Source organism: Ursus arctos, unplaced genomic scaffold, assembly GCF_023065955.2.
Source record: "Ursus arctos isolate Adak ecotype North America unplaced genomic scaffold, UrsArc2.0 scaffold_8, whole genome shotgun sequence".
Lineage (NCBI taxonomy): Eukaryota > Metazoa > Chordata > Mammalia > Carnivora > Ursidae > Ursus > Ursus arctos.
Genome location: NW_026623100.1, coordinates 14,862,005 through 14,886,994, shown reverse-complemented (window position 1 = coordinate 14,886,994; position 24,990 = coordinate 14,862,005). Strand labels below are relative to the sequence as shown.

The following is a 24,990-nucleotide window of genomic DNA, read 5'->3' as shown; positions in this document are numbered from 1 at the left end:
ATTTGCTACACACCTGAGAGGAAAGCAGGACAACGATCTCCACCGTCATTAACCAGATGAGGGAGGACAAACATCCACCGAGCAATGGAGCAAAGGCCATACAGGGCAAAAACACAGCTGGCTCTCATCATTCCTAAGCCCACCTGTTCAATTAGTCCCGTGGGTTCCCACCCTGGATGAAACTTGGTATCACCTGGGGAGCTGCCAAAAGCCCACTAATGCTTGGGCCCCGCTCCTTATGCCTGTGCATCTTTCAAAAACACTTCATAACAGAAAACAAATTAAGGATGTATAAAGTAAACAAGAAAAAGTGAACCCCAGGTACCCAATTACCCAGCCTCAACAATTATCAGCTCATGGCCAATCACATTTCGCATACCACTGCTGCCCAACAGAACGGCCTGCAGTGATGGAATGTTCCATATCTGCACTGTCCAATATGGGAGCTGCCAGCTACGTGTGACTAAGAGCGCTTAAAATGTGGCTGGTGTCATGGAAGAACTGCATTTTCAGTTTTTAAAAATTTTTAATTTTGATTCAAAAAGCCACAGGCAGGGGCACCTGGGTGGTTCAGTGGGTTAAATGTCTGCCTTCAGCTCAGGTCATTATCCCGGGATCCTGGAATCAAGTCCCACATTGGGTTCCCGGCTCAGCAGAGAGCCTGCTTCTCCCTCTGCCTCTGCAGCTCCCCTTGCTTGTGCTCACACATGCGCGCGCACACTCTCGCTCTCTCTCTCAAATAAATAAATCTTAAAAAAAAAAAAAAAAAAACAACACAAAAAGCCACAGGTGGCTGGTGGCTACATATTGGACAGCCCAGATCAATACCCTCACACATTTCTCCCAACCACCATGTTATTTGGTTTTTTTGACATTTTTATTTAAGTTCCAGTTAACATACTGCGTTATTTTAAAGCAAATCCCAGACATATTATTTCATCCATGTATCAATATCTTTTAAAGATTTCCAGATGATTCAAATGTGAAACCACAGTTGGAGACCAATCACTAGTCAATCAAATATTCAAAACTGTAACAATCCATTTGAGGACGGACTTTCAACAACTTCAAAAACCTTGACAACCAGGTTCTCAGCCTCAAGTGCATATCCAATCATCTGGGGAGCTAGCCCTACGGCCAGACTCCACTCCCAGAGCTCTGGGTCTGGGGCGATGGATAACTCTTTTCTTTTCCTCTTGCTCCTTCCTCATTTTTCCACAAGCTCCTCATGTGATTCTAATGTGCAGTCTGAATTGAGAAGCACTGCTTAAAATTCTTTCTACAGAAAGCATATTCCACAGACCACCATCACCTGGAAGCTGGTAAAAAAGGCAGAATCTTGGGGCCCGCCCCAGACCTCCCAAATCAGAATTTTCATTTTAACAAGCTTTCCCAGGTGGCTTACACACACACTGAAGTTTGAGAAGTACTACTCTAAAAACAGTGGTTCTCGAAGCGTGGTCCCCTGATCAGGGGCCTCAGCCTGAGAACTTAAGAATGTAAATTCTGGGGCCTCATCCCAGACCTACAGAATCAGAAACTCTGGCAGTGAGGCCCAGCAAGCAGCGTTTGTACTTTCACCAGCCCTCCTGGTGATACTGATGAAAGACCCACTGCTCTGGAGCCTAGACCGTGACCCTGTATTGCCCAAGCCACAAGTAATGATTATAAGAACAGCACCTGACTTCAAAAGAGAAGCTGAAGCCATCCTTGGGCTCCCGCGCAATTACACATAAACTAAGGTATCTCTTTATAACTCATAACATAGGAAAACTAGGAGTGGTAGGGAGGAATTAAAAAACAAAGCAACGTGGGATCCTTAGATAAGCACAGGCCAATGACGGACGTTCATCAGAACAGCCAAGACATTCAACATGTTGTGTTCTGTACATTCTCCTTGAGAAGGCAACCAAGTTTACATTTGAGAATTCTATTACAGCATTTTACATTCTTTTAAGCAAATATAATTGCTTAGAATAGTCTATCGCGTCAAGTATTTCATTCCTAAAATGGGGAGGTGGGGGAGGGGAACAAGAAGAAAGGCCACCTCCAAGGTGGCATTGTGGGACCCAACACTGTTCTCCAGAGCAGTTGCCACTAGGCTTTTTGAGGTCCTGGATTCTTCTGAGAACTGGAGCAAAGACCTTCTGCCCTTAAAATGCGCGTCCAGAATGCATAGAAAGTTTTGCACACAGCGTCAGAGGAGTCAAGGCCCCTGTGCCAATGGGTCTGATGCTGAGGATGCCTATTCTGGTCAAGAAAGCAGGCAGAGCAGAATGCAGCTCCCTCGGGGGGAGAATCATTCCGACCCCATACCTAATCCTGGCTTACTCCCTCACCAGCCAAAGGACAAACAGAGATTCGTATTCCCCTGAAAAAGTGGGTGTGGGAAGGCCAGATTTACTGCTGCCGTGCTACAGGTAGGCAAATGGGTATTTGGGAAAGTGAGGCAATAGGCCAGGTGGGCCAGTGACAGGGTCCAATCTTCCAACCTCAACGGCTGTTCCACTGGCCCATCTACTGCACATTAGGATGCAAGAATGCGGCCTTTCCCACAGTTCCAGGATGGCCAGGCACACCGGTCTCATCTTGACTGCCCACCCTTTAGACCCCATCTCCTACACAGCCAAGTCCTGCCATCCATGACCACTGCCGTCCCCTCCCATCCAGGAAAGGCCCATCTCTGCTTGCAAGCCTCTATTCCAAGCCAGGTAGGGTTGGCCAGCCCATCCTTTAAGTCTCAATGAATCCTGAACAGCAAGCAATCTTAAATCACGAATACGTAGCGTGCTGTTGTAATGCCTATTCCCACAACTAAAAGCATGAGCTCCTTGCGAGTAGAGCCGTGTGACTCATCGCTGCATCCCCAGAGCTGGCCAGTGAGCACTCCACAGGGGAGGAAGGGAGGCCAGACACCACTCCAGCCCGCAGAGATTTACAGTGGAGGAGCCTTCAGGCCTTTGCAAGTGTTTGTTGGCCCTGGTAGGTGTTTGCAGACAAGCCGGTCTCCAGGGCTGAACGTTAAGCCCCTTGAGGACGCAGGGGCGTTTTCCTATCTTTAAGTGGGAAGTACCAAGGCCCAGGTTATATAGGCATTATATATACAGCGGGTGGCCCCGAGACCCTCCACCGTCCTGAACAGTCAAGTTTTTCCAAACAAAGTAGCCACAGCGTCTAGGCTTAAGGCTAACAAGGTATCAGGAAATGAATTCCACACACCTTTCAGGAACCCCAAACACACATTAACAACACAAACTGAAGTTCCGACTGACCTTTTCCACAACAATACTGTCCCCAACTTCTCCCTTCTCGTCCAGCAGAGCCCCAGCAAGCGGGGACGGGGACGGCGGTGCCCACAGGCAGCAGGGAGTAGAACAGAGAACTAGGAAGACTCTTTGTTCTCAGCCACAATGCTCTGACCTGGGGTAGGAGGGTACCTGCGTTTCCAGCATCCGATGTAGCTTCTGCAGAGCTTGGAACCCAGGGGTACGCTCACCAGGTGATTATGAATGCACGCGTGCGTGCGAGAGTGCTCCCACGTGCATGCGAGTGTGCGCATGCGCAAGCACCCACGGGTACAGCCTAGGGGGCTGGAAATGAGTCGACGTTAGTAATTAGCTATCTGCCCTGCGTCCTAGCAGCACGCAAAGCCCTGGGTATTGCGCCCTTATTCGTAACACCTGTAGGGCGACGAGGCGATCAGGTTTCCCAGCCCTGCAGCCCTTGCTAATGTGCCGTGGAGGTCAGTGACTCCAAGGCCAGCTCCGGGGGCACAGACAGCCCAGGGGGCCAGGCACAGAGACCCTTGCCCTTCAGGCTGCAGCTTGATGCCTTCTCGTACACAGTGCCATCCTCCCTCCGGACAGTCTGGCTGAAGAGCAGTCGATCCCATGAACAAGACAGAGATGTACTGCTTAGCTGTACAACCAGGCAATCCTGTGGGGCTTCAGAAGGGAGGACAAGCCACACCTGCTTCGGGTCCCAGGGCCCTACGGAGGGGTGAGACCTGCAAACGGGAGGGAGGAGGTAGTCATGTATACTAGGGGACAACATGATGAGGAATTCAGATGAACAGATTACAAATATAAGCTCAGGACAAAAACGTCACTGAGCTAAAAGGATAACGGGGGAAAGCAAAAGTCCTTTGCTTCCACTCCAACTTTTCAGAGGTAAAATTTTGTGTGCATACACAAGACTGGCCTGTATATGGGTGTGTGTTTCTTTTTGCACGAATGGGATCATGCCATAATCTATTTCAACTTACTTATTTCACTTAACCATTTGTTTTGAACATCTTTCCCCGTTAATATATAAAAATCAGCCTAAAAACGTGTAATGGTTGCTTATCCCAATATAGGGAGGTAGGAAATGGCCTCTAGGTATAGGATTTTCACTTGTTTCCAATATTTTCCTGTTTCAAATCCAGCGATTTGTCTTTGCCGGAGGGATAAAACTGCAGGAGAATTTCTGGGTCAAGGGAAACTCCAGGTACATTTCCGCCAACAGTTCAATGGCACTTACTGAGTACCTACTATGTGTGAGAAAGAGGTGAAATAAAACACCTTTTATTTGAATGACACTGAAAGTAAACTGACCATGAGCACCTGACACCAAGTAGGAAGAGGCCATTTAGTGAGAAATGAATTAAGGGCATTTTAACTCTTTATATATTTTTTTCTATTGTACATATATTTTTATGATAAATATTAAATGTGCAATCTAACACGTGAGTTATAAAACATTACTGTAGAACAGGTAATTACATGGAATATTTACCCCAATCTAGTATACATCATAAATTCTTTTCACTGTCTTCAGCACAACCCAGTGTGTGATAAATTATGTGCATAAAAAAAAATCACCCTGAGCTTCTTTAAAATTCTCTCCTAGGGGTTGCAAGGATTGCCTGTGGGGGTCAGAACGAAATTCGTCTCTAGCCTCAAACCCATCCCCACCCCTAATACCAGCCCCAGCGTGAAGGAGCATTAACATCAGGCAATAGCTCAGCTTGCTGCTTTCCCAGCCAGAAAACCAGTGAGGAGGAAGCAGGGCTCTCCACTTGGGTTCTGATTTCCTGAAAAGCCAAATTCTCACTGCTCTCCCTCCCCAGACCCTTTCTCTGCCCCCACCCTTTTATCAAAAGTGAAAGTCACTGCAGCAGCACACAAGCCTTGGCATCAAAGATCCGAGTTACTCACTGGTTCCCAGAAAAGCACTTGTCTGGGACACGGGTTAAGGAGCAGCCAAGAAGGGGTCATTGATCTCTGTCTCCAGGGCTCAGCGGCTTTGGCACCGGGAGGGGCCAAAGCTTTCCAGATGTTCCACTGAAGGGCTGGACCGGTGCCAGGGGAGCCCTGCAGACCTACAAAGGGACGCCTGTTCCCCAATTGTGCACGATTCGAAATCAAACGCTGAGGAGAGCACCCTCCAAAGTGGGCAGGGCCTTCACAGAGACTTCCGTGGTGTCCTCCCTCCACGTCCTCACCCAGCTCTGGTGCTCCACCACTGCCACAACACCCCTCCCCCAGCATTCACATGCACACACATTTCCCCCAAACTACCAGCTCTGGTTTCTATAGCAACAAAGCAAAAGCCAACCGGGTTTGAAAAAGCAGCAAACTTGATGGCAACCATGCAGAAGGGCAGAGGAAAAAAAGCCTGGGAAACTCTGGTCTCACCCTAGAAATCCGCCCTCAAAGGAGTGCCAGCCTACCAGGGGCCCGAGCTACAAATCTAAAAACTGAGCTCTCGGCTCCCAAGGGCGCAATTCCCTTCCTCTGGCTCCACCCACCCTCCCTGGAAAGGAAAAGGCCAGAGATACACTGAACAATACTCTACAAGAGTTTGAAAGTTATCTGAACAGGGAGCAAATCCTAAATACGGCATTTGGACAGTTGCACAGCAATGATATCATGACTGCTATGAATACCACTGGTTCCGTCATTCATTGCACAAATGTTTTTGAGCACCTACTATGTGCCAGGCATTAGTCCACGTCGCTAGGAATGCAATGATAAACCAGTAAGAGAAATTTCTTGCCCTCTGGAGCTTACAGTCTAGAAAGACAGATAATAAGTGAACAAAATGTCAATAATAATTTCAAAAGGCACCAAGTGCAATTTTTTAAAAAGCTCAACAACAAAAAAGATTCCCAGGGAATATGTTATGGTATAAAAATGGAGGCAGTATGATAATGTAGAAAAAAATTAGACTTTCCATATATGTGTGTGGTGCTTTACTTTCAAAATGTGTTTCCATACACAAAACCCCCTTTTGCTATCACTCACTGTTAGTAGGTTGGGAATGCTCACTTGATTGAGCAGAAACAGAAGCCCAAGCATATGAAATGGCTTGCTCGAGATCCACAAGTTCCATTCTTCGGAGCCCTATTTATCTGATGACCATAGAGAGAATGTAAATATCAGCCTAATACTAACATTAGGGGAAGATATTTGCAACAAATATAACTGCCTCTGAAGCAATAAGAAATAGAAAAAAAGCCTAATAGAAAGATGCATAAAAAGTGATGAACAGATACCTTTCAGAAGTGACCAGAAACCTGTAGATACATGAAAAGATTCTCAATATCATTAGTAATCAAAGAAATACAAATTAAAACACTAATGACACATCACACACCATACTGGAAGAAATTTAAAAGTCTGAAAATACCAAGTATTCATGAAGATATAGAGCAATTAGAAATTGCAGACATGTCTGGTGGGAACATGTATTGGCACAATACTTTGGAAAAGACTGATTATCTAGTAAAGTCGAACATATACGTATTGAGCCATCAATTCCACACCTAAATAAATAACCTAAAGAAACTGTAGAAGCTACTATGCCCCAGAATACAGCCTTGTCCCTAATGGAAAAAACTTCAAAACAACCCAGATATCTGTGAAGAGAACAGATAAATGAATTTTGACATATAACTATAATGGAATAAAAATGAATGAACTACAGCCACCCACATCAATATGGATGAATCTCAGGAATATAACACTGCATGAACCACAGAAGAATTTACATAGGATGATACTATGTAAATAAACCTTAAAAAGTAAGTAAAAACAAAACAATATATTACTTAAGAAGACACACACATACAGGTGGTCAGATCATAAAGAAATGCGAGAAAATCACACAAAATTCAGGACAGTTGTTCCCTTTGGGGACAAAAGGGTGAACACAAGATCAACGAAGGGCCCCAGGGGGCTACAAAGGCACCCCGGAAATGTTCTTTTTTCTTAATCTGGAGCATAGGTACAGATAACCCATGATATATAATATAATATAATATAATTTCAGAATAAAAATACTGGAGAGAGAGTAAGGCTGACTTAAATTAATCTCAAAGGACAGATTGATTCAAGGGAAACAGATCATAAGAGGGTATTTTTTTCCTCAAGCCAAACAAAGAAATGGTCATTTTTTGTCTTCTAAGGCAAGAAAGCCTGGTGAAGGCCTCACGCAGTATGGAAAGTGAATGCTAAATGTAAAGTACCCTGGTTTGATTTATGTCCTAAAAAATTAAAAATAAAAGCAAACTAGGTCCTTCTGCAGTCCAAGCTAGGTGTTTCTCGTTGGCCTGGCAGTACAGTGGCTCCACAGGGCATAATTACAGCCAGGGAGAGGTCGAGTGGCTAGACAGACATCTGTAATTAGGCAGGTGAAGTCTGTCTTCCAGACTCCAGCTTCTCTGCCGACAACCCAGGTGACCCCAAACCCACCTATAACAGGCAGCGCATGGCTTTCATACATGTAGCTTTCAACAGCACACATGGACGCTCGGCCACCAACGGGCAATGACATTTCACAGTGCTGCTCTCTGCCTGCCAAGCCACTGTGCCACCTCCACACCTTAACCATATTTACCTGGACGGTAGTCACTCAGTAATTCATGAAACAAATATTGCCCAAGTACCGCCATATCTCAGCACAGTATGAGGCCGTGAAGGTAGAGACCAAAATACACACAGTCTCTGCCTTCATTGAATTTAGAGTCTAAAGAAAGTGATTTTGCAATTATTTGAATATTTTATTGCTTCCTGCCCTTTTTTGTAAATAAAAATAATAATGAGTAGGGGAAAAAATGAAAATATTGGATGCTATGGTAAGATACATCTTTTCTACGTCAGAGAATAGAGTAGCAAAGTAGTAATATAGCAAATCAGCAAAGGGTCCTTGGGTTGGGGGCGGGGGTCCTGCAAAGGCCCCTATTTAGCCTCAGCTGGACCATCCCGGCCTGTAAACAGGTTGACAGGCTTCCCCCATGACCAAGTGGGGAAGAATGCTAGAAATATGACCAAAGACAGTGTCTAAACAATGAGACACACTGAGAGCATATTATAATATATTTTCGTTCTCTGACATATCCAGAAAAATGTTACTAGGGCTGATGTCCAAAAAATTACTGCCTATGTTTTCTTCTAAGAGTTTTAAGGTTTTCGGTCTCAATATTTACACCTTCAATCCATTTTGAGTTTATGTTTGTGTATGGTGTAAGAAAGTGGTCCAGTTTCATTCTTTTCCATGTAACTGTCCAGTTTTCCCAGCACCACATAGTGAAGAGACTGTCTTTCCCCCACTGTATGTTTTTGCCTTTGTCATAGATTAACTAACCATAAAAACGTGAGTTTTTTTCTGGGCTCTCTATTCTGTTCCTTGATCTACGTGTCTATTTTTGTGCTGGTACCATATTGTTTTGATTACTACAGTTTTGTAGTGTATCTTGAAATCTGGGATTGTGGTGCCTCCAGCTTTGTTGTTCTTTCTCAAGATTGCTATGGCTATTCAGGGTCTTTTGTGGGTCCATACAAATTTTAGGATTATTTGTTCTAGTTCTGTGAAAAATGCTGTTGGTATTTTGATTGCACTGAACCTGCAGATTGCTTTGGGTAGTATGGACATTTCAACAATATTCATTCTTCCAATCCATGAGCATGGACTATCTTTCCATCTGCTTGTGTCATGTTCAATTTCTTTCATCAGTGTTTATAGTTTTCAGAGTACAGGTCTTTCATTTCCTTGGTTAAGTTTATTCCTAAGTATTTCATTCTTTTTGATGCAATTGTAAATATTTTAGTTCTCTGGAATGTAATCTCCCATTAGAACATTAACTCAGTAATTCAAACTTTCACTCCTTTGACCTTCAGACACCTTTTTAGAAGTGTGTGCAAATTTAGGGACCCACCTAAAAGCCTAGCTGTTGGTCCTTTGTGCATGAGGAAATTCAAGAAATGCCTAGGATTTCATCTTTCTATAAGGATTAATCTTTTTTCTTTCTTTCTTTCCTTTTTTTTTTTTTTTTTAAGGAAGAGTTAGATATTCAATGAACATCAAGAGTTTAAGTCACCAAACACATGAAAGCTCTGAAGGTAAAATTTCAAGCATTAGACAAAAGGTAGGCCGAAGTTAAAGGGAGATGGGTCAACTGCCTTCCTGGTGTCCCACCTCATATAGGCAATAATTCTTTATGGCAATTTTTTTTTTTAAAAAAGAGAGAGAGAGGGAATCTTAAGCAGGCTTTACACCCAGCACAGAGCCTGATGCAGGGCTCGACCTCACAACACTGAGAACATGATCTGACCCGAAATTAAGAGTAAGACACTTAACTAACTGAGCCACCCAGGTGCCCCTCTTTACTGCAATCTTTATACCAATATATCACCCACCATAATGAGAAACTGTCTATTCAAAATCAAACCATTTCTCAGGGCAAAGGCAAATAATTCATTCCATTCTTTCTACTTCCATAGCTCCTATGCAAAACCTTCCTAAGTCTGAGGAGAAAATCCTTACCTCACAGCATGCGTGGACCAATGTTGTTTCCCTTAAATCAGGGATCTTCGTTGCTATCCTTCTCCCCCTGTGTGGGTCTCTTTACAGTTGCACACCAATGGACCACTCTTTAAGTGAACTCTGTGCGCATATCACATGAGAGAGAACTAAGGAGTGAATACTGATGTTATAAGAGATTTTTCCACTCACAAAAAGTCTTCACAATAGGGGTAGACATAGTTTGGGGTCCATTCAAATAGAGACCTTTCCTAGTTCTCTGGAAACGAGATCCACATTTTAACATATCCATTTTTGCCTAAATTTTCAAGAAACATAACTATTCTGTAAATAGATGCTAAGATTCAACTTGTTCCTTTTCCCCATTATTTCATATACGCTTTTTCTCTACCTTTTCACAATGTGGGCCTTAGATTGTTTTTTAAATAAAATAAAGTTGCCTTATTATTCCCCTTTTGTATATACTTATGGAAATTATCTGTCACAAATATTCAGATCTCACCAAAGACCATTAGAAGATTTTTTTCTATAATATTTTAAAATGCTCATTCAGTATCTGAATATCTCCGGAGATGGAGAGCTCCCTACTTACTGGCCAAATGTATGTTAACTCCCGGAGAGCTCCCTCTACTAGAGGCTTTTTCTGTACACTAAGCCAAGCTTGAAGCTGTCTCCCTATAACTCTAGTCCTCTGGTCTCAGAACTGCCCTAAGGAGCTATAGGAGAAACTCTTCCTCTTTACTTGGCCACATTTTAAGTTCTTCCATGTCTCACCCATGGCTAAGGAGCCCATGATTTGCCCCCAGGATAACGGCATCTGACTTCCTAGTGGTAAGTATAAAGAAGGATTATGAAACCTCGCTGATTCATACCTATATGCAGAAAGCCTCTGATCAGACAACCTGGAATCCTGCACATTCACTGAATCATAGCATCTTCAGGCTGTCGATGCAATCGAGTCAAGGGCCAGAAACACTCACTGGTTTGTTCACCTTTAATTGGATGGTGAGGAGTAGGACCAGGAACAGAGTCCAAGCTTCTGATGTCAGTAAAGGGGTTACTCCCACTACACGTCACCACAAAGCTGCTTCACGCTGAATTCAGTGTAACTGGTCAGGGGTCTTGTGCCCAGCATGAGCCAGGCCCAGCAATAATTAAGGCTCCCCTGGATTTAGTCTGTGCCTCTCTGGTATCCAGTATCACACTGCGTTTGGGTGGTCTGGTTCCCCGCTGGACCGAGAGGCTCCAAGGACAGAGATGGCCCTGGCTTCCCAAGCTGCCTAGCTTTGTGTAGTCGAATGGTAGAAACGTACCCCAGGCTCAGTGCTGCCAAATCATGAGGCCCCCCAGGAACCTCACGTGCGCCGGGCCGGCTCTTAGCTCTGGGCCCATTTTACAGAAGCCTCTGTCCTCAAATGGCTCGTGGCTTCCTCGGGTGGGAGGACACAGCCAGGACTCTAGTTACAGATACAATATAAATGTATGAGTGCATGGTTGTACAGAAAGACACAGAGGAGTGCGGGAACGAATACAGTGCGGTGAGCCAGCGGGGTGGGGGGTAGGCGGGCTGACGTGGGAAGGCCCCTGGGAGGAGGCAAACTTGAAATCAAATTTTGAAAGAATGGAGAAGTAGTTGAATAAACAGGGAGGGGAGAGGATATTGTAAGAGGGACCTGGTGTGTATGGAGGTGCTGAGGTGGCTTCAGAGAGCCCCTAATAAGTACCAGGCACAGAAAGCTTAAACATGCAGGCCCACGCTCACCCGTGAACTCACCAGTGATTGCACACTGGAATATGAAACACTGATTATCTAAAGCAAAGCCAGTCCCGACACCTTGTTTATCTCAATAGTTGCCTTTGAAAGTGACACTTTTTCCTGTTATTTCATTTAGTCGTGCATTCATTTATTCAACAAATAAAAATTATGCCCCTACTGTGTACCCAACATCTAATCCAGAACTCCCTCTGTGTTTCCCCATCCATTAAAGGTAGGTACAACCTGCCCACCTCAGAGGAGGAACACACAGAGGTAAGTTCTAGCAAAGGCCCTGGGTGAGCTATTTTAATTAAAGCCCCAGAAACCGGGAGAAAATTAGCACAGTGGGATCAAATTGAAGCACCACTCAAGACTTGAGGGTATTTATAGAAAAGCAAACACAAAAACAAAAACTCCAATATCCTCACTGGTTACTTTTGGTTTTCCTGGTATAAATTGGTTCCTTTTTCCCCTAGCTGCGGAATACTGACGCCATCTATTCTGACCTTCTGTAGACAATGAAAGCTAGGGCTGCAATACCCAGGCCGGGGAACTGCCCACCTTCCCTAAGAATACCGAGGGCCTTCTCAGCCCCCTTCCCAGAAGACAGGAGAAGGGGGTGGAAAAGGGTTCAAAAGGACTGACTTTGAGACTTGGGAATGAGAGAAGTCAGTAGAGTTCCCTCTGAATTTTCAGTGAAATAGAAACCAGTGCCTTCTCCGCACACTTCAGAGGTGACCCCAGAGCTCTTGTGATGTCTTCTCAGAGCGACGTCTGAGGACGCGCAGCCAGGGCATCGCCCCCCGGGGGCTGCTGAGAAATGCAGCATCACAGACCCCACCCGAGGCCCAGAGTCAGGATCTGCATTTCCCAGGTGACTCAACAGTCTTAAACTCCTTAAGCCTGATTTTTCTCATATGTAAAACAGGGATGATAAAACCTACCTGACAGATCCATTTAAGGCTTAAATAAAATGATCTCTGTACAGACACTTGGCTTAAAAGTGTGTACTCTCCCACTTGCCCCCTTTCCGGTACCTAGCTACATGTAAATTCTCAGTTTTGACTCAAACTACAGAATGAGAGGGTGCCCTTAGTCCTCACACCCTCCTCTTACAGGGGCCCCTGAGGCCAAGGAGAGCCCGTGACTTCCTGTTGACAAGCCCTAGCCTGAGAGCGCCTCCAGGGCAGGGTCTTGGTCTTTCTGCTCTTTGCTTTTCTAGCTCTCAGCATGTTACCCGGCACAAGGCACACAACAGGCTCTCAGTACATGTCCGTTCCATCAAGTGGTAAAGCAATTAACTAAATATGCAGCAGGAACCCAAATGCAGGTGTCTATGAAAGCCTAGTCCCGATAACACCTGGACAGACCTGGAAGGGAGCTTAACTTCCTCTGAGTTCACCCCTCCTGGCAATTTCAGAAGAGTTCACACCTGGCTAATCATAGCGGCCACGGGTTCCTGTTGCAGAGAACATCTCTGTTTGAACTAAACATGACCGTTATTTTCAATGTCAGGAAACAGGCAAAGTTGAGGGCCTGGAGAGTGGGAATAACCCACTGGAAGCCAGCTGGCCCTACGTGGCTGGGCAGGAGGCACTGCTGCTGGATAAGCCACTTGGTCTGTGCACATGACCAAGCTTGGGACAAGCAGCAGCTGACCCTAAACGCTGGAGAGTGCTGTGGGGTGCTAGTGAAGGTGCACTACGGGATTGTGCATCCAGGGAGGGGCGAGCCTCTCAGCAGCAGCAGGGCTAAGCGCCCGGAGGCCAGGGGCTCCATGGAGTGAATGTCTGCACGCGTCACTCATTCATCACCTACTCGGAGGGAGTTCAGCTACGGGGCCCACCTGCTTCGCCATGTTGGGGCACTCAGTCCTTGATGACAGGCACAGTCTAGGGAAATCCATACATAGCCTACATTTCAGCATATCCCATTATAAATCAAAGGTGTCTATGGAGTAATGCAGAGCATGAAGTAGGGCATTATCCTTAGTGTCCCTGTCCTAAGTACATTATTCTGTGGATAGGAAAGGCCATTCCTCTCTGCAGGGTCTTTCGGAGACTGTCCTAGCCTCTGGCCATGGGCAAGTCACTGTCTCTGTGTGTATGGCAATGGTTGTATTTCCACCTAATTATTATTTTTTTAATTTCTAAGTAATTGTCTTAATAGTTAATAAACATACATGGGAAAGAAAAACAAGATTACAGGAAAGTTTCCCTCCTTTCTAAATTCACTCTTTCCCTTCCCCAGAGATCTTGCAGAGACAGCCTACACACACACACACACTCACACACACACACACACACACACACACACACACACAAGCCTATCCACTAGAATGTAAGGCCCATGAGGCTTTGTATCATTTATACTGTTCACTTCTGTCCCCCTGGCACTGAAAAGAGGAACTGGTATAGGTGCCCAATAGTTCTCTGTCAAATGAACAAATGTATAAATCAGATGCACTCCTGCAAAGTTCAAATTCAGGTAAATCAAGTCTTCGTCCGCCTTTATTTTATCTTTGATTGGCTGCATCTTCAGTGGCCAGCGGCTCCACTTCTTCCACCGAGGACAACGTGCCTTTCCGGTTTGCCATGACAAACTGATGAGAGCCCGTGCCCAAGTTGGTGGTTGTCATACATGGACCGCCTACTCCAGGGAGAGTCCTCCAGTTGAAGGAAGTCTCCTCAGCTGTCCCACTGCACGTGTTTGACCAGCAGCTCCTCGACAGCTAAAATGCATTTTGTGCCCACTGGTCTTGCCTGCCTCCTTCTGCGGGAGTACAGACACCTGAGATCAAGGGCCAACGTCATTAGTTCTAACTCCCAGGCTACGTCTTAGATAAACAAATACACCATGTTTCCAACCAATGCAGGAAACCGAGGACCAAGGGGAGACAGAATAGGTGATTTGGAGACACTGATTCTCATCTGTGTGGATGTGGAGAAACAGACCTTCACAGGCCCCCACAGCTCACACCAAAGGTTTATAACAAAGGAGGAAGATAAAAGATCCCGCGTTAGCAGCTCCAATAAGATGGTGAATTCCGCACTTGGCTGTGAAACTGTGAATGTTTCAACAAAGCTAGGTAATAAGGGAAATCAATAAAACTGTCAGCAGTGGCCAATTTCAACTGGATAAAAGAATAAAGTAGTTGATCCTGAAAGATAACTCTCTAAATTAGGTTAAATGAATGGAAATACCCTTTCGTTTTAAGCCAAATCACGAGGACATCAACAACTGTAAATGATTAAATTATAGGCCACTTTGACCCAGTATGATCTGAGCTGCAAACATGAATTTCCCAAAACAATCTTCTTTATAAAACACAGAAATGATACATAGCAAGACAACAGAGATGGAATTGGAGGCCATGCCAGGAAATGCAGGGCTCACTTCTTGACTAAGGATCTATTATAAACCCGCCCTTTCTATAAGCTGCTTTCTTCAACATGACTGTTCCTTCTTCAATTACTTCATTAGTAAAACAGGCACAAAAGTCAATAGGAAATACACATCTATGCTCCGTAATAGCACAGGGGAAGGAGGCTTTGGTAGTGATACTAAAGAGCTCTGCTCTTTAACCACTCAGGATTCAATTCTGTTTTTCATCTGCTAATGGTTGGCATTTGGTGTTGTTAACCATGGATGACTCATTTCATAGGAACTGCTGGGCATCTAGGGCCTATTTGGAAGGAAATGAGGATTTCTTGGCTTATTTCTCATCAAGCATTTTAGCACTGTCTCTTTGAGATATTATAAACCCCTTGATGGGGATTTGGAGTTCACCGCTTTCTCCCCTTGGTCCACTGCTGACTCCCCCTATCTCATCTGGTGCATATGGTCACTTCTAGGAACAGGAACTTATTCCATTGGGACAGAAGATAGAGCTAAAAATCTGGAGACTAAGGGGCCCACTCCTTGGGTCTGAGTATCAGTGGCAAGTAGTTATACTGGGGGTGGGGATGTGGGGTATACATGGCAAGATCAATGTTCTTGAACAACTGGATTTTATTTTCACTCTTATCAAGCACTGAGGCTGCCTCTGTACCCCGTATGCTACTAGAGAATCCACCATGTCTATGCATGTCTGGGAAGTCTGTGGGGTGAGCCAGACCAGATCTCTTGCCTAAGGCACCTCCTAGGAGGGAGACCTTGCAGCATCTTGGAGCTTGTGCCTGACTTTGAAATCCCATGTTTGGGAAAGTGAGAGTTCTCTTTAGCTTCTCAAGCAATGCTTCTTATTAGAGACTGGGCAGAACTTGCAAAGAGAAAGAGGGAGTGTCAGGGCTTGTTGTGGGGACACAAGCTAGATAGGCTGGCAAGGAGGAGGATGCTGGAGGTGGTACAGTATTTACCAGGGGACTCCATGGGATTGCTGAGGGAGAGAAGAGAGAGAGGGCAGAAAAGACACAAAGGGATGGCTATACCTGGACTTGACCTTCCAATCACCTAAGCTCCATGCTTATAAAATGTGCTCTACTCAACATCCCAGACTTGACCAAACTTGACCTGGAACATTCCTCCTCCTTGGGGTCCAAGATGGGTAAGAGGCCTTGACCATGAAGACACATCCAGAAAGAACTGCCTTCTACCTTCAAACGCGGTTTAATCATTGAAGGTATTTCATTTTCTTGTTTGCATGGCATGAAAAGTTCTGTCTATAATACTGATAATTGTCTTTGTTTGGAAGCTCTTAGAGAACACAATTTGCATCTATTTAATTTATGGTATCTATCCAGCCCTACCTAAAAATAAGAGATTTAAAGCTGCCTTTGATAGTGATGACATGTTCCCCCTCTGCTCAGAACGGCCTCCCCACTGTCAATCCAGGCGACCCATCTTTTCCTTTTCAGCCCAAGCCCTGCCCTTCCCTGAGGCTGTCCTGGGTTATTCCAGCCCCAATTTGGTCCCATTTGTAGAACTCCTGGTAATACCCAATTAAGCATTCAATGTGATATTGCCTTGCACTTTTCTCTAGTGCTTTCGTCCTACAAGAGAGTCTCAGATTCCTAACTGAACTGTATACTCCCTTGAAGGCAGGGCCATGCGTACTTGTGAAGGTCACCTCTCATATTCTGCTTGCCTCCCCACTTCCCGTTCCCCAAACCCGGAACTAAGCTGGGCACATTTGTTAAAGTGCACTGGTGACTACTGTTCCCTTGAACAAATGGTTCTTTTTAACTACGTGGTAACCGAAGGCATTGGATTGAATAACGTAGACTTCTCAGGAATTGGAGCTTCAGTGGGGCACTGGGATCTAAGAGACAGAAAGCAGCCATTGGCTGAGGCAGTTCCAGAAGTCCTCCCCTTTTATTTCAACACCGAGGGCAGCAATCCAGTGCTTGCCATGGACACAGGGAAGAAAGATTACTAACCTGCTGGGATCTGAATCAGGTCTAGTTGCAGACCAAGACTTACTTAGGGAGCTGCCTGACAGAGAGCCTGAGAGGGAGCTGATGGTTCCTGAACTGGGACCAAGGGAGTTCTCATTTCTAAGACAGCAGAAAAGAAATCTGCTTGTTTATGAAAGGGGCTCTCTGGGTCACTTTTGGATTCAAAGCTAAGAACTCTAGCTCCATATTGTTGTTAAAAAAAAAAAAAAGCAAGCTGTCTGAAGAAAAGAACTAAAATAAACAGAGAAGTGGGAAAGTCTTTGCCATGTTGGCGAACTCACTATGGAGGCCACGATTTAGAGCAGGGCACTGGATCACAGCCTGGGGGTCTAGGCCCAACAGGGTCTGATTCAAAAGGTAGGTAATCAACCTTTTGACCTTGGGCACGTCACTTGACCTGTCAACGTGACTGTCTCCCGCATGCAGGTAATACTCTCAGGCACTTGGTCCACCCATGTTACCATTTCAGATCAAAGCCAAGCAGGTTTGATCATGTCTGTCTGCCTGCCTGTGCAACTTGGAAAAAAAAGTCCAGAAAAGAGCTGCAACATTGAGTTAAATTTCTAAACTACCCCTTCAGAAAGGATAAAGGATTTGAATGATTCAAACCTGAAAAGGAGAGATATAGTAACTGTCTTCAAATATATGAGGGGCTTTTAGCCAAGGGCCAGTGAGAGTGTGGGGCTCACATGTTCTCAGTCTGCACTGAGCAGAGAGAGCACACCCAGGCTCCCAGAAAGAGAAGTTTCTGGCATTAAGGGCCACAGGATACAAACAAGATAGAGAATGTCCTTCTAGAAAAGAGTTCATTGGGAGAAGAGTGGGGAAGAAAGAGAAAGACAGAAAATGGGGCAAAACTATGGCAAGGTGTGAACTCTGCAGAAAGCCATCTCATAGCCCCAGCCTGATGTAGATATTATTCTATAAATCACTTCTCCGTCACCTTGCTCTGTTCTTCTACCTTTTTAATATGCCCCAGAGTCAGAAACCTGCCCTCAAACTGCTTCCCTGAATACCCTGCCTGCTGTTCCTTCACGGGCAGTGGGTCAGAGGTTTGCCCACCTCCCTGCTCTCAGGTCTCTAGGGCCTTAGGGTATTTACTGAGCATCAACCTAAATTTGAGGGCACCATTCTCATAGCAATCTGACCATAGTCCCTATCAGAGATGCAGTTACCCACCCCCCCACCCCCCCTCCCCATCGCTGGGGAGAAATTGGAAGTTCCGAACTAGCAAGCTCTAGAGCCAGGATTTAAGGGCAGGCCTGAGGGACTCCTGGGACTGTGCTCTTCCTACCGTATCTGCTGGGGGGGCCCGGGGAGGAGACTGAATGGTGCGGTGTCCACAGCATGTGGCTGCAGAAAGAAGGGGACAGTGTGTACCCTGCTCCCTGCTCTTTATCTATCTGCAAATCACTCCAAACCCCAATTTCACTGCATTTTTTATGATCTGTGTTGCAAAAAAAAAAAAAATCTTTCAAATTACTTTGTAGCTTCTGCATTTTATTGGAGACACAGTTTGGCAATGCAAACATTATCAGTGAGACCCACTTCTAGTTTTCTCTGGTGTTGTTTAGACTCTGAAAAACTCTCCTGGGTGAACACTAGATCCGGATGGAAGGCAAGAAAAGAAGAGCTTAGAAATCCCCGGGTCAGACCCTGGTGGCCCCTCCTCTGGGAGCCTGCAAATAACAGTGCATTGTCATGTTATTAAAGAGAATAGAAATAATGTACAAGTTGCGTCACAACAAAGGATGAAATGCTAGCTAATGTGCACAGCAGGAAATAATAGTTGACACGCTTGAGAATTACATCGCTGTTTATGCGTCTGTCACCTGGGCTAATTATGCTCTGACTTAAGTATCTGGTGAGCCTGTCGTGCCAGGTTTACCAGGAAGCCGTGTGGTTATTACTTACGATCATAGCAAACAGTAAGAGGCACCCAAGAATGGAGGATCACACTCAAGTATTCTGGGAAGGTTTGCTAGATAACGTAGGTAAGGTGCCTGCCGTGGCACCTGTCCAAAAGAGCCCTTTTCTTTCAACCCATTCCACCTGCTACAGACATAAGCCAGCCCTCAGCCTTGAGCTCTGATTGCTATTCAAATTAGGCCAGAGATCAAAACTGTGTGACCGGAAACGGCCTTAGCTGTCATCGAACCTGACCCCTTACATCTGGGGTTAGGTTGCCTGGTTTAGCTAAAGCACACACCAGTCAAATCCCATTATGGTGAGCTGCACAGGACAAGCAAGCAGTGGAATTTTATTAGACAGCTAGAAATCACATTAGCCCCAGCTCTAGCAGACACAAACGTCCAAGGCGTTCTGCAGTGTGTTAGCAAGAAAAAGAAACCTTCGGCCCATCCTGGAATTAGATCCTTACCCTGCACCCTTCTCTGGGCTCCTCACTGTTTGCATGTGTTGCAAAGTGTGTGCGATTTCTATGAATGTATGTACTTTTTTTCCATTGATGGGACTGGAGCATTTGAGACAGGCGAGCTGCAGGGATGCCTAACAGCAGAATAATGGAGTGAACACGTCAGCCCTGCCTCATTCCAGCTCTCTTTGCACACTTTTGCAGAATACAGAGTTAGGTATTTTCACTAGAGAAAGGGACTTAGATAAGAATCTGTGAATGTCCACAGTCTAGCTGGGATAACGAGGTTTTGACCTGGATCCTTCTCGTGCAGTCTAGGTAACAAATGGCATGGCCACTCATCCTCTGCTCCTCTCCTTGCCCTCCCAACCCTTCCAAAAACCTCTGGATCAGGAGCCCTCAAAGTCTGACTAGCAGGACGGGGCAAACGGATGTACAGAACGCAAACGGAACGTAACAAGATCAGCTCCTACGAAGAGATTGCTGGGCAGTCTTTCTCACCATCCAGAGAAAGAATCCCAAATACAGGAAGAGCAAAAGAAAAAGGGCAGAAAAGGTTCTCCTTTTCTTCAGAGCAACACATGCTAGCACTTTACAGAGTCTGGCGTGTGTCAGCATTTCTGAAGTAAACTCTATTTTCTTTAGATGAAAGAGATAAAAAGAAAAAAAAACCTAAGAATTCAGCCCAGTGAAAATTGCTTTGGCCATTCACATGCAATAAGCCGTAGAAGCAAGGAGGAAAAAAATCAATTGCTTCTGATTTATTTATTCATTCATTCGTCCACATCCTTTCTCTCTAATGTAAAAAAGGATGTCCTCTGTAATTTCACAAATTGTTAATCTTTTCAAAGAAAAAAAAATCATCCAAGCCTCCTATTGGTTGCCCAGCATCTTGGCATAGGAAATGCACATTCAATTAATTATCCTGTTGCATATAGACTATGTAAGGAAAAAGGGGGACTGATTTTGCTCATTGAATGTTTCACCAATATCTACAATCAGGAGGCCGCTGTAATACTTCTAAGCCTGGTGAATTTGGGATCGCACGCTGTTTTAAAAGCAATGCAAGGTTTCACCTTAATGGTTGCTTTATTTCTTAATCAGGGTGGTGGGTACACCGGTGCTCATTTTATTATTTTTTAGGCCCTTTGGCACATCTTAAATATTTCATACTAAATATTGCTAAATCCCCAAATCTTCTACAACAGATTCTATTCTGGGCTGCTCAGAGCTGAGGGTAGAGAAGGAAAGCTGGAAACGCCAAAATGTAATTGCAATAAAGAGAAGAAAATGTACGAGACCAATTTGGAAGGATGTTTAAAGTTTTAAACCTATGCCAAATAATTGAGATCTATTCAAAGAGAACTGAATTCTATTATAAGCCCATTATACACACAATTATTGAATTATTCTGAACACCTGTTGAAATTGGGTGATAAATTAGCCAAATGAAAATCATCGGGCACCCAGTCAAGCACGTGGTTTGACCACTCCTCTGAATTTGTGGACATAATCTCTCCTCCCATTACTGAGCTGCAAACTAGAGCTTCATCGCTAACACAGGGGAGTCCACGTGGTGTTGTGACTCTGTCCTTGTGATCTCTAGCCTTCTGAAGAGATGCTGTAAAAGGCCCCAGTCATCCAACCAGGAGCTAAGGGAGCTGACTGTCTCTCCCTAAAGGCTGCCACAGCCCCTAAGTCCCATTTTTTTCTCATTGCCAAGAGGAACCAGCCTTGGTTTTCCTATCTTTCTGCCATGACATTGAAGCCAACTGTTCTCTCCTCCTGCACACACAGAGAGAGGAGAAGAAAGATGGTCCCCACTAAATCTCTGTCCTAATTCCCAGCCTCCCTAGAGCCCACGTCTGTCACCATCTCCCTGTTCTGCGTGGACAAGGTTTTTACTGTGCAGAATTCCCTTCCACCCTGACTGCTCAGTCCTCACTACCCGGCAAGCCTTTGAAGGTAGTAAATGCGCCCAAGACAGGATCAAGAGAGAGAGGAGGATGTAAGGAGAAGAAAGAAGGCCAATTCGACCATCAGACAACATTTTACACCCTGTCTCATAGGCCAGTGGGGAGCAGACATTCCCTCACCCCATTATTTCTCTCTAAAAGCAGGGCTTTTGCCTGCGTGGGGAACTGTAAAAAGAAGTAACACTTCTATAAAAGCTCTAAAAAATACGATTCTGAAATTGGACACCTTATTTGTTTCATTTCTGAATACCGTTAGACCAACTGGTTTTACTTCCTTCCCACGACACTCACACACACCCCACGCGAGCCTCCGGGGAGAGGCTGCCGTTCCACTGAAGCCTGCCTTGCGCACCAGCGGGCAGGAACGCCTGCTTTATTGGCCTCGCTTGATAAGTCAAAAATCTTCCCTCTGCTCCACCAAAGTTAACAGATGGCTGGTCCCTTTTGGTACACAGGCGTAAGCATCTTCAAAATAACCTCTTCCTTTCAAGGGTGCCAATTAATTAAATGTCACTGTAATATGTCCCAGCCAAGGAGTGAAGGGAGACACTGGAAGACAAAGGGTCAGTGAAAGAGAACAATGAGGAGAGGTCACATTCTCCTACCTTCACCCGACGACCCCGACAGATCAATGATCACATACACTCTTCCTTCTGGTTCCAGATCAATCTGCAATTAAGAAAATGACAACGGCTCTGTTAGTGCATTGTGGGGGCAGCCCAAGGGTTCCACGACTTCTCCATCCCAAAGGGCTAAAACCGAGAGTCATGGTTCCTCCGTTCAGTTCATCCCCCTGTAGTGTGTCCAGTGCCGGGGGGAGCAGGAATGCAGGAGAATGGGTGTTTATGGAATGTCTGCTACGTTCCGGACACAGCACTAGGAGGTCTGATACAGACCCAATAGATGGTGTCATCCCAGTGGTTCTCAACAGCAAGGGAAACCGGGCACAGAGGACGCCTGACACAGGGAACCTCTTTGGGACACAAAAGTATCTAGAGATGTTTTTGATTGTCATGACCAGAAAGGGAGGGCTGCCACTGGCATCTCATGGGTGGAAGCTAGGGATTCTGCTAAGCATCCCACAGTGGACAGGACGGTCTCCACAATGAAGAATTATCCAGCCCTAGAATGCCAACAGTGTCCACGTCGAGAAACCCCTGGTTACGCCATGTTACCGATAAGGAAGCTAAGCTCCAAGTTTTAGGATAAGTGGCAATGCTGAGATTCAATGCTAAGACTGTCGAAAGAAACCCGTGTTCCTCAGACTACACAAATTGCTCACAGGGGTGGAAAGAAAAGCATAAGATGCTATTCACACTCAGAAGGTGTTTACAATCTCAAGGGGAAGTTAAAAAACAGAGAACAAAGCTGAACCCAGCTTAAGCATGAGCCGCAGCAGATCACTGATGAAGCATCTAGTGAGTTTGAAATCAGTGCAGAAGAGCAGTCTCGGAAGACTTCATGAAGATAAGAAAGGGGAGTCAGTGGAGGTGGAAGCAGCAGCACATCCCCCAAGTCTGGGAATGCGCGCGGTGCTGGTGGGACACCGAGGGGCACCTGCACTCAGGTTGTGTGCTGGCACGTTTTGCAAACCCCAGATCCTACCGGGGTTGTAAAGAGTGAGCCAACACCACTAAATTCTTACCATCAACCTTCTCCACCCACCGTCACTTGTTCCCAGCCCGCCTCCAAATCCAACCAGCTACTTCTGTACACAACTAGGCTGATCAGAAAAGTCAGAATGGCTGGGCCTCTGACACTTGACGTCTCTGAAGGTCTGAACTCTCCTTACAGAAACTGTGTGCTCCGCGAGAGAGTAGTAACTCTGGAAACCCTGGATCACCAAGTACCGCCGGCGGCCTATCCTCGCCTCCACAGTTCCATCTGTCTCTGCAGAGCTTTAATTGGCTCACACGTGCCAGGCTTGTCTCCCCGGCAAGATGTGAATTTCTTGGGGTGGGGGGAGCCGGAACCACCACCCCTCCTTAACCTTTTCATTGGCACCTGCAAAGAGCAGGCACACATTCAGCAAGCACTACGGAGGGTCAGGCTGGTGAACACCTCCTTCTCATTCAAAGTTGAGGTCACTGGTCATCTCTTCTCTGAAGCCGTTCCAGATATTCCCAGTCAGAACTATTACGCCTTCACTCCTCCTACGCTCCTACGGTACCCGTGCGATCTGAACCCGGCTCCTACTACACTGGAATACGTTGTCCGTAGGTCTATCTCCTCTGCTGGGCAGAGACGAGGAGAATCACATTTGTATACCTAGTGCTCACCTCACTATCTATTAGTCAGGAGACACCCAATAAACCTTCGGGGAGGAGAAAAGACTTTATGTTCGGAGCTCTGAAAGCCTATGCTGGGGTCACTTGCCCCTCCAAGGCCCCATCCCCAGGAAGGCAGGTGGGCACATGATCTATACTAATGTGACATTCAAATGAGGAGGGAGGGGAACAAGAGGTGGCACTCCCAGGATCACCACATACCCCCTCTGAGGTAAAAAAACTCACTTGGGACTGCTATTCTCCAGGTGGCACCCCCAGCATCTCATGCCACTCACAGTCCTGGTTCGCCAAGACATTTGTGAGCCCCACTTTACTTCTAGACCCGGTCTCTAGTGGTTGAGAGTGTTTAAGGTTTCTCTCAAAATTTTAGTTCTGTCAACAGAGGTCTTCAGTGCCTCACAGGGGAGGTCCCTGGTGATATTGCAGGTAGTCTGTCAGGGCAGGAAGTGAGGGAATGCAGAGTTCTTTGGGGGGGGGGGCAGAGAGAGAGGGAGGGGCAGAGAAAGAGGGAGAGAGAGAATCCTAAGCAAGCTCCACGCCCAGCATGGAGCCCGACACAGGGCTCGATCTCACGACCCTGAGATCATGACCTGAATCGAAATCAAGAGTTAGCTGCTTAACGGACTGAGCCACCCAGGTGCCCTTGGGAAAGTTCTCAGGTTGCCCCACAGGGGCCACTCACCTGAGTTGGGAATCATGAGCTTGGGACCCAGGTGGGAACCCAAAAGCAAACTGGTGATGCCATGCAATGACTCTCCCCATCCTTTCCGCCCCAAGAATCTGTGATTTTAGGTTTCTGTCTAAAGAAAATGTTCTCCAGCCCCCTCACCACTAGGAATCCCTCCCCCCACCGCTACAAGCATAACCCAGCCCCCGCACTAAATTACAAACAGGAAAACCAACAGTCAGCTCTACTGAACAGCCAAACCAAAATCCTGTCCCTGCCACAAATATCAGGGGTCCTCTTGTCCGAGAGCATGGAATTTAAATAATGTATGCCTTTTAGAGATTAGATCATCTCTATTAAACCCTGCCGGCTAAATGAAACAATTTCTCATATCCTCCAACTCAGAGATTTCCCACGACTACGGGCTTCACTGGCAAAGTACAATGCTATCTGTGAAAAGCGGGGAGGGAGACAGCAAAGGCATGAGATGGGCTGGGAGGCCTATTTGAAGGCAAGCGGGCTGCCTCTCTTTGCAAAAGGGGAGTGAGAACTTGTGGCAAGAGGGGACAGGTCATTGACGATAAAATGTATTAGGATATTAACGTTCAAGATAGCAATCAGAAACCATTTTAGCACCCACTGCTGCCTCGATGCCGATGAACTGCACTTCCAAACAGAAAAATAGAAATTAAGCTTTTAAACATGCCAAAAGCAACAAAGAGTTTTGCA

General features: G+C 45.8%; 1 protein-coding gene across 1 annotated transcript in view; it reads right to left on the bottom strand.

The window, feature by feature from the left end:
* PRKCE (protein kinase C epsilon) overlaps positions 1 to 24,990 on the bottom strand; it is a 482,751-nt gene that overhangs the window by 279,388 nt on the left and 178,373 nt on the right. Inside the window, exon 2 of the mRNA XM_026486666.4 lies at positions 21,912 to 21,975. Within this exon, the coding sequence (XP_026342451.1) occupies positions 21,912 to 21,975 (64 nt within the window). The remainder of the gene's footprint in view (positions 1 to 21,911; positions 21,976 to 24,990) is intronic.